At 45.5% G+C, this 10,652-nt stretch overlaps 1 protein-coding gene across 1 annotated transcript in view; it reads left to right on the top strand.

Moving 5' to 3' along the window:
* The first annotated feature begins 261 nt into the window (after nt 1-261).
* Nucleotides 262-10,652, top strand: part of CCDC77 (coiled-coil domain containing 77) — a 23,641-nt gene continuing 13,250 nt past the window's right edge. Inside the window, exons 1-3 of the mRNA XM_007469470.1 lie at nt 262-299; nt 2,345-2,588; nt 5,848-5,990. Coding sequence (XP_007469532.1) covers nt 262-299; nt 2,345-2,588; nt 5,848-5,990 — 425 coding nt within the window. The remainder of the gene's footprint in view (nt 300-2,344; nt 2,589-5,847; nt 5,991-10,652) is intronic.

Genomic DNA, 10,652 nt, shown 5'->3' on the forward strand with positions numbered 1-10,652 from the left:
GTGGTCCAGTGGCTAAGACTCCACCTTCCAATGCAGGGGGCACGGGTTCATTCCCTGGTTGGGGAACGAAGATCCCACATGCCCAGCAGTGTGGCAAAATAAATAAATAAATAAACAAAAAATAAAACATCACATTCTGATGCTGTCAGAAGCACATCTGATGTTGGTGGGGAGGGACCTGTCTGTACGTCCTGTACTTGGTTTCTGTTCCTGACCCCTCATTCTGAGTTTTTGTATATTTGACAGGTGGGAAAGGACAGCATGAACTTTACCCCGACGCAATCCCCTGTCTGCAGAAAGTAAGACATTTGCTTATTTTTGAGTTGTTGAAATAAAGAATCCAGACTTCTGTCACCTTAGTACACATTGGCTTAGGAACTAGAAGAGTTTTGGATTTGGACTATATTAGACCTCATTTCTCTAATTATGTGGAATTTAGATTAGAAACTAGGACATAGTAAATGTTAACACAAGAATACAGGCATTTTATGTGGGCCTCATACGGTGCCACTGGACCCTTGGATTACAGGGGGAAACAACCAATAGACAAACACAGGGGACTTTGGACTCTGCCTCTGTGTCAACCTGCATGGTGCCTCATCTTCATCCTCATTGCCACACTCTCGTTTGCAGAATCTCAGAAATACCTCTTAGTTTATCTATTAACCTATATCCCAGAGTTATAAGGCAATACCTTTTCAAAACATGAAACTAAGAACAGTAATATTTCTGTTGTGAGCTTTTGATGATTGAGAAAATATTTGTTCTTCATGCCAGCTGAAAGTGGATTTTAATGTCATTCCTGTACATGCTCACTTATTAAAAGTGCTGCCCATGGGCCTCCCTGGTGGCACAGTGGTTGGGAGTCCGCCTGCCGATGCAGGGGATACGGGTTTGTGCCCCGGTCCGGGAGGGTCCCACATGCCGCGGAGCGGCTGGGCCCGTGGGCCATGGCCACTGAGCTTGCGCGTCTGGCAACGGGAGAGGCCACGACAGTGAGAGGCTCACGTGTCGCAAAAAGAAAAAAAAAAAAAAAAAAGTGCTGCCCATAACCTTCATTAACTACAACTCTGGGCTTTTGGTATACAATTTTTCTACTCTGTGGTCTATTTTGTTGTTGTATAATAAATTGCAGGCAGTTAGCCAAAGTGGATTAATTCTCACATGAGGATTTCTCCACTTATGTATCATTTGTTTTCTAACTTTCATTGTTTTCAGCTTAAGTCTCTTGTTTGCTAAAAGCAAACAAACAAAAAATCCCTCTGGTCCAGCCTTTGATTAGCCTTTGATCTTGGCTGGTCTTGGTCCATGTAATTCAAGTCTTTGATGCTAGAGACTAGGGTCTGATTGGTCGTGTAGTTACTGACTAGGCTGTATTTTCTAATCCTGAATCTTTATCATGCCCTTCCTTAATAATTTTCCCACTTATATATCTACCCCTAAAAATAAACTGTTTCATTATGCATGTTCTAATCTTAAATGGCAATATCGTCTGTATATGCATCTACATACAATTTTTTTTTTTTTTTTTTGCGGTTCGCGGGCCTCTCACTGCTGTGGCCTCTCCCATTGCGGAGCACAGGCTCCGGACGCGCAGGCTCAGCGGCCATGGCTCACGGGCCCAGCCGCTCCGCGGCACGTGGAATCTTCCCGGACTGGGGCACGAACCTGCGTCCCCTGCATCGGCAGGTGGACTCTCAACCACTGCGCCACCAGGGAAGCCCTACATACATTTTTGCGTTTAATATTTGGAGAATTCATTCATATTCATACATGTATCTGTAATTCGTAGTTTCTATAACTTTAAGAATATTCCATTGTATGAATATACCATAGTTTATCCACTATCCTATCAAACAGACATTGGAAGCTTTACTGTTTTTGTTATCACAAATAATGTTATTTTGAACATTTTTGTGTTACTTTGTATGTCTGTGCGGACAAGAGAAATTGCAATTTTACTAGATTGTGCCAATTTACTGTCTGTAGTTTCACCAAATTACACTCCATCAACAGCATGTAAGTGTTCCTATTGCTGTGTGTCTTATAGTATCAAATTTTTGACTGTCACTGTCTGGTCTTACTTAGTTGATATTCCTTTTTTTTTTTTTTTAATGATTTTTTTACTCTCTAACTTGTATTTTGAATCCAGCCTTAAACCTTTAATACCTCGAAAGCAGTTCATAAGATTATTCACAAACCTGTAACATCAAACTTTCAAGATTTGTGAGCACCTTAATTATAAGCACTTTAAGGACATAAACCTGATTTTTAATTTAAGAAATTGTAACATCTCATAAATGTTCAGACAGTTTATGAACGTGTTCTTCCTAATCTTACACAGGCTGACGGCTCTCCCCAAGCAGGAGGCTGCCGGTGGCTTCAGCGGCCCCACCAGGTGGAAGGGGGTGTCTTTCTCCGATTCCGTGCAGTCAACTCCCTTGCCTTCAGTGGAGGATCGTCTGGCCGTCCTCTGCCCTTCTCAGGAGCTTCTAGAATATTACCAGAAGATGATGTCTGAGTGTGAGGCAGAAAACGAGGGCCTGTTGAAGAAGCTTGAGCTGTACAGAGAGGCCTGCGAAGGGCAGGTGAGGAGGAGCCGGCACACCCTCGTGCACTCTGCGTGAGCCCGTCCCTTGAGAAGGCCTTCGAGTGCCAGCTGGTGTCACAGTACATGTGTCAACGTCCTCTTTTTTTTTTTTTAAATTAATTAATTAATTTATTTTTGGCTAAGTTGGGTCTTTGTTGCAGTGTGTGGGCTTCTCATCACGGTGGCTTCTCTTGTTGCGGAGCACAGGCTCTAGGCTCGTGGGCTTCAGTAGTTGTGGCTCGTGGGCTCAGTAGTTGTGGCTCGTGGGCTCAGTAGTTGTGGCTCGCGGGCTCTAGAGCGCAGGCTTAGTAGTTGTGGCGCATGGGCTTAGTTGCTCCGTGGCATGTGGGATCTTCCCGGACCAGGGCTCAAACCCATGTCCCTTGCATTGGCAGGCGGATTCTTATTTGTTTGTTTGTTTTTTTGGCGGGGGGGTATGCGGGCCTCTCACTGTTGTGGCCTCTCCCGTTGCGGAGCACAGGCTCCGGACGCGCAGGCTCAGCGGCCATGGCTCACGGGCCCAGCCACTCCGCGGCATGTGGGATCATCCCGGACCGGGGCACAAACCCGTGTCCCCTGCATTAGCTGGCGGACTCTCAACCACTGCGCCACCAGGGAAGCCCGTCAGGCAGATTCTTAACCACTGCGCCACCAGCAAAGTCCTCAACATCCTCTTTTGATCCCCTCCTCCCCAGCTGAGCTCCCCACCCTCTGGGTGCCCCGTTGGATCACGATGCCCTAAAGAACTCCACCTCTAAAGTCTTCACTCTTTGTCTCAGCCTCTTGTGCACCTCTGGTTCTCTCTCCCTCACACCTGACTTTGCTTCAGTGTCGCCTCCACAGCTCCTGGCTTCTCAGTGTGCTCAGGGCAGCAGGGCAGCTTCTGGCCACTGTGTCCTGCTTCTAACCCGAAGCCCATGGGCTTCTCTCCAGTAGTCTAGTCGCTGTACTGCCTGCACGCGGCCCTGCTCATCTGCGCCCCTTGCCCGGCAGAAGCCCTCCCTGTGGCTTAACCCCATCCTCGACCACCTGTGTCCTGGAGCAGGGCTTCTCAGCCTTGGCCTTACCGACGTGAGGGCTGATGATTCTTTGTTGTAAGGACCGTCCTGTGTATGCAGGATGTGTAGCAGCATCCCAGGCCTCTACTCGCTAGATACTGGTAGCCCCAAGTTGTGACAGTCCAATATGCCCCCAGACATTGCCAGATTTCTCCTGGGGGCATGGGCAAAACCACCCCAGTTGAGAACCACTGTCCTAGAAAGGTCACAGGTCATTACAGGATAAATTCATGGTAAACAAATCATCTGTATCCTCAGTCACCACGCAGCAGTTTTCTTACCCATCACTGGTTGGCTCCCCGTCCCTGCACGTCTGTGCCCTGCCTTCACTGCTCCCCTCCGGCCCGCAGGCTCCCTCTGTCCTCAGGCAGCCTTGCTTCCCAGTTCACAGAGGGAACACCAGCTTCCTGCCCATCCACACACAGTCACCTGTGTCCGTATCCATCTCCTCCCTCTTACCGATCCAGGGACCACAGTAAGCTGAAGGATCCAGCACTTTCTCTGCTCCCCACCCCCCTTTCCTTCCTAAGAAACCCTGCTTTGCTACCTCGCCTCTTTGTGTTTTTTTTTTTTAATTTATTTTTCGGCCGTGCTGCACGGCTTTCAGGATCTCAGTTCCCCGACCAGGAATTGAACCCAGGCCATGGCGGTGAAAGCCCCAAACCTTAACTATTAGGCCATCAGGGAACTCCCCTTTGTGTTCTGTTTTTAACCTCGTGCCTGATGTTGGCTTTTCCTCCTCAGTATATGGACAGATTCAAGTCTTTCCCAACAAAAGAGAAAGGCACCCCTCTAGCTGCACCCCCAGCTACTCTCAGCGGGGAGGCGCCTTCTTTCCCAGCTACTCTTCCGGAATAGTTTGACTTCCTCACCCACTCAGCGACTCCTTGACTGCGGTTGGGTCCTGTCCTCGCTGCTCCACCTGTGGACTCCAGGACCTGTTGCCAAAATTACCTCATCTCTCTGTGCCCTTTGAGTGTTTGTCACTGTCGACGTCTCCTTTCCCAAAACTCTGCTCCCATCTTGATTCCGGTGTCATTTTTCTTTCCCAGTGTCTGTCCCCGCTCTCTGACCGGTTCTCAGTGTCCGTTAACAGCTCTCCTTCCTTAGTCTTCCCAAGTTCTTCCCGATTCCACCGTAAATGATCTCGTTTTATCCATGCACTGTAGTTCTGCCTATGGGACTGTGACATCCAGGTAACTAGTGCTGACTCGTGCTCATCCTGAGCTCCAGGGTGTTGTGTCTGTATCTGAACGAACCTCCTTTTCCTCTCCCCGCCCATGTGTGCGCATAGACCACTGCCATTTCCCTCCATTCACCCCTGTCTCTTAACTTTTCTTTATTCTGTGACTTCATGACTGGTGTCATTGGCTGCAGTTCTGCCAAGCCCTCCATTCAGTCATTCACTAAGACCCATTGATTCTGCGTCCTGAATGTCGCTCAGTCCCTTCCAGCCACCTCATCACTACTGCTGCCGCACTATTCAAACTCCAGTTTCATCTCACCTGAGCATCTTCCATGGTCCCAGCCTCTAGCGCCACACCGCTGCGGCCGCCTGTCACTTCCCACTCCAGTGATGCTGAGGTCCTCGTGGTCGGCCAAGCATTTCCGGCTCTTTGCTGGTTCGTGCTGGTTTACCACGCTCTTTCCCGAGAGCACTGCCCTCCGCTTGTCTCTAACGGCCTTCCTTTCAGGCTTCAGCTTTCTGGTGGTGGACTCTGACTTCCCCAACAGGCTCCAGAGATTCTTCTCCTGCTGTACCGTCCCCCTCTACCATTTTTCCGTGCGGGCTTCTCCATTAAATAATTCTTGAATTTTAATTGTTGGCATGTCTGTCTCCCCACACAATTCCTCAGCTCTGTAGGCAGGAATCATACCTCTTCATCTTTGTTTTCCAGAATTTCATAACAATGCTTCTTACATAGAAAGCATTAAAAGTGTGACTAGAACAGGTGGATCACGTGGCGTCCTGTGTTCTCTCGTCTGTAAAAGGAACCGTGAGAGCTCTGATGTTGAATGCAAACGTCGCGCTCACTTTGTAGTTTTAAACTTGTCTGTACACAGCCTGTTGTTGTCATTTGGATCCTGTATTGTTGAAACCATCCACTTTGTAATATTTCTACATGAACTGACTCTGCCGCATCCAACGAGAGATACTCCTATGAAGCCCAGTGTGTTTTCAACTACCTTTTTCCCCAGCATAAACTTGAATGGGATTTGCAGCAGAGGGAGGAAGAGATTGCTGAGCTGCGGAAAGCTCTAAGCGATGTGCAGGTCTGCCTCTTCCAGGAGCGGGAGCATGTCTTACGCCTCTACTCAGAAAACGACCGACTGAGAATCAGGTACCAAGTGAGAGAAGGGAAATGTTGGGGGTATATTTCTAAATCAAGCTCAACAAGATACGTTTCTCTGTGGTCCTTCTCTTAGGTTGCATTCCCAGGGGACAGGCTCTGAGATGGAGATTTGCCTGCACGATGGTTAGCAGGGAGGCTCTTAGGAAGAACAGCTATGAGCGGATTTGGGTTGAGGGAGAATTTGAACTGTGATAGAGTCCACCGAAGTAACAGAGGCCTTAGCCAACCCCACAGGGAGTGGTCAGTCATTGCATGCAGGCTGCCACCAGGGAGATAAGCTCGGGAGAGGCAGCCCCCTTCAGCCAAGGGCAGCTCCCGGGTTATGAGCATCTTGGTCCTGAAGGTGGCATCTGAGCAGTGTCCCATGGCATCCACTACAGTGCACTTTTTTTTTATTGTGGTAAAATATACTTAACCTAAAATGTACCATTTTAATCATTTTTAAGTGTAGAGTTCAATATCAGTAAGTACATTCACGTCATCGTGCAGCCATACCACCATCCACCTCCAGAACTTTTTCATCATACCAAACACTAAACCCTAACTCCCCATTTCCCCTCCCCCAGCCCCTAGTAACCACTATTCTATTTTCTGTCTCTATGTATTTGACTATTCTAGGCCTCATATAAGTGGAATCATACGGTATTTGTCCTTTTGTGTCTGGTTTATTTCACTTAGCATAATCTTTTCAAGGTTCATCCACATTGTACAACATATGTGTCAGAATTTCATTCCTTTTTAAGACCAAATCATATTCCATTGTATGTATACACCACATTTTGTTTATTCATGTGTTGATGGACATTTGAGTTGTTTGAACCTTCTGGCTGTTGTGAATAACACTGCTCTGGACATGGGTGTGCAAATACCCGTTCAAGTTCCTGCTTTCAGTTCTTTTGTGTATCTATCCAGAAGTGGAATTGTTGGATCAAATGCTAATTCTGTGTTTAGTTATTTGTTTTGAAGAACCAGCATACTGTTTTCCACAGTGGCTGCACCATTTTACATTCCCACCAGCAGTGCACAAGGGTTCTAATTTCTTCTAAAGCACGCCAGCACTTGTTTTCCATTTTTTTAAAAAAAATATTTATTTATTTATTTATTTTTGGCTGTGTTGGGTCTTTGTTGCTGTGCGTGGGTTTTCTCTAGTTGCAGCGCGTGGGTTTTCTCTAGTTGCGGCGAGCGGGGTCTACTCTTTGCTGTGGTGCGCAGGCTTCTCATTGCGGTGGCTTCTCTTGTTGCGGAGCACAGGCTCTAGGTGCGCAAGCTTCAGTAGTTATGGCTCGCGGGCTCTAGAGCGCAGGCTCAATAGTTGTGGCGCACAGGCTTAGTTGCTCCGTGGCATGTGGGAATCTTCCCGGACTAGGGCTTGAACCCGTGTCCCCTGCATCAGCAGGCGGATTCTTAACCACTGCGCCACCAGGGAAGTCCCTGTTTTCCATTTTTTAATAATAAGCCATCATTATGGATGTCAAGTAGTATCTCATTGTTATTTTGATTTGCATTGCCCTAATGATTACTGATGATGAGCATTTTTTCCATTGCTTATTGGTCATTTGTATATTTTCTTTAGAGAAATGTCTATTTCAGTCCTTTGCCCATTTTTGAATTGAGTTGTTTTTTGCTGTTATTTAGTTTTAGGAGTTCTCTATGTATTCTGGATATTAATGCCTTATCAGATAAGTGATTTGCAAGTGTTCTCTCCCATTCTGAGAGTTGCCATTTTATGCTTTTGATAGCGTTCTTTGATGCACTAAAGTTTTTAATTTTCATAAGGTCCAATTTGTATATTTTTCCTTTTATTGCTTCTGCTTTTGGTGTCAAATCCAAGAAATCATTGCCAAATCCAATATCACTATGTTTTTTCTAAGAGTTTTATAGTTTTTTTAAAATTTATTTTTTTAATTAATTAATTAATTTATTTATGGCTGTGTTGGGTCTTCATTGCTGCATGCGGGCTTTCTCAGGTTGAGGCAAGCGGGGGCTACTCTTCATTGTGGCATGCGGGCTTCTCACTATGGTGGCTTCTCTTGTTGCGGAGCACAGGCTCCAGGTGCGTGGGCTTCAGTAATTGTGGCACATGGGCTCAGTAGTTGTGTCTCACCGGCTCTAGAGCACAGGCTCAGTAGTTGTGGCACTTGGGCTTAGCTGCTCTGTGGCGTGTGGGATCTTCCCTGACCAGGTCTCGAACCCGTGTCCCCTACAGTGGCAGGCGGATTCTTAACCACTGCGCCACCAGGGAAGCCCAGAGTTTTATAGTTTTTGATCTTACATTTAGATTTTTGATCCATTTTGAGTTAATGTTTGTATATGTATTAGGTAAGGGTCCAACTTCATTCTTTTGCACGTGGATACCTAGTTTTTCCAGGACCGTTTGTTGAAAAGACTTTTTCCCCATTGAAAGTTTTGCACGTGGATACCTGGTTTTCCCAGGACCGTTTGTTGAAAAGACTTTTTCCCCATTGAAAGTTGAAAATCATTTGACCATCTATGCAGGACTTATTTATGGTCTCTTTATTGTATTTTGTTGGTCTATTTGTCGGTCATTATGCCAGTACCGCACTGTTTTGTGTGTGTATATGTGTGTGTGTTGTTTTGTTTTGGCCACGTTGCATGGCATGCATGATCTTAGTTCCCTGACCAGGGATCGAACCCGTGCCCCCTGCAGTGGAAGTGCGGAGTAGTAACCGCTGGATTGCCAGGGAATTCCCTTTGTTGTTGTTTGGAGTACCACACTGTTTTGATTACTGTGGTTTTGTACTAAAGTTTTGAAATCAAGCAGTGTGAGCCCTCCAACTTTGTTCTTTCTCAAGATTATTTTGACTATTTGGAGTCCCCTGAGGTTCCATATGAATTTTAGGGTAGATTTTTCTATTTCTGTAAAAAATGTTGGGATTTTTGTAGGAATTGCACTGAATCTATAGATTGCTCTGAGTAATATTGACATCTTCCAATCCATGGACACAGAATGTCTTCCCACTTGTTAATTCTTTCATTTCTTTCAGCAATGTTTTCAGTGTGTCTTTCCCTTCCTTGGTTAATTCCTGCATGTTTTATTCTTTTTGATGCTATTGTATATCAAATTCTTTTCTTAATTTCCTTTTAGGATTGTCAACAGTGTATAGAAATGCATGTTGATTTGTGTTATGCTCCTTTGCTGAATTCACTTACTAGTTCCAAGAGTTTTTTGCAGAACCCTTAGGGTTTTTTATGTATAAAATCGTGTCATCTGTGAACAAAGGTAATTTTATTTCTTGCTTTCCAATTTGGGTGTCTTTTCTTTCTTTTTCTTCTCTACTTGCTCTGGCTAGGACTTCCAGTACTTTGTTAAATAGAAGTTGTAAAATGGGCATCCTTGTCTTGTTCTTGGTCTTAGAAGAGAATTTTCAGTCTTTCACCATTGAGTATGATGTTAGCTGTGGGTTTTTCATATGTGGCTTTTATTGTGCAGAGGTTGTTTCCTTCCATCCCTAATTTGTTGAATGTTTTTGTCACAAAAGGATGTTGAATGTTGTCAGATGCGTTTTCTGTATCAGATGATGATCGTATGTTTTCTTCCTTCATTCTGTTAATGTGCTGTATTACTTTGATCGATTTTCATATGTTGAACCATGCTTGCTTGCATTCCAGGAATGAATTCCACTTACTCATGGTGTATAATCCTTTTAATATACTGCTGAATACCAGTTTGCTAATATTTTGTTGAGGATTTTTGTATCAATGTTCATAAGGGATATTGGTCTGTAGTAGTTCTGTAATGTTTGTCTGGCTTTGGCATCAGGGTACTGATGGCTTCATAGGAAGTGCTAGGAAGTGTTGCCTTTTCTTCAGTTTTTGGAAAAGTTTGAGAATGATTGGTGTTAGTCCTTCTTTAAATGTTTAGTTGAATTCACCACTGAAGCAGTCAGGTCAAGGGTTTTTCTTTGTTGGGAGGTTTTTGTTTTTTTTTTTTTTGCCGTATGCGGGCCTCTCACTCTTGTGGCCTCTCCCGCTGCGGAGCACAGGCTCTGGACGCGCAGGCTCAGCGGCCATGGCTCACGGGCCCAGCCGCTCCGCGGCACGTGGGATCCTCCCGGACCAGGGCACGAACCCGCGTCCCCTGCATCGGCAGGCAGACTCCCAACCACTGCGCCACGAGGGAAGCCCTGTTGGGAGGTTTTTGATTTACTGATTTAATCTCTTTAATAGTTTCAACCTTGACCTAATGCAGAGCTTCCCTGGGCCATACTGAAAGCTCACCTTCCACGTCACCTGATTTATGGTTCAGAGTAATGTTCCAAAGTATAGAAAAGTTGTCTCCAGAAACTGAGGAGTTCTTTCAGCATTATGCTTCCTTCTTGGTTGGTGGTAGGTGTGAGATACAGGAATTTGTCCTTGCCAGTATCCTGGCAAGCCTAGATCAGACTCCTAAAAGTTCACTGATGTGCTTTGTAGGGTTTACCTCTGACCCTTTAGAGCTCATGTAAGGTTCTAACACACTCGCCACATCCAGTCTGATTTAATATGATATCTTAGTAGTGAACTGATATGATGTGTGGAATGGCCAGGTCCAGGTCCTTTTGGACAAATTTGATAGAGAGCAGTAGAGTTAACGAGGTCCTAGGAAAGTCTGTAAAAGTATACTGTTGTTCACCTCACATGAATGAGAAC

This window comes from Lipotes vexillifer, unplaced genomic scaffold (assembly GCF_000442215.2).
Source record: "Lipotes vexillifer unplaced genomic scaffold, Lipotes_vexillifer_v1.1 scaffold395, whole genome shotgun sequence".
NCBI lineage: Eukaryota > Metazoa > Chordata > Mammalia > Artiodactyla > Lipotidae > Lipotes > Lipotes vexillifer.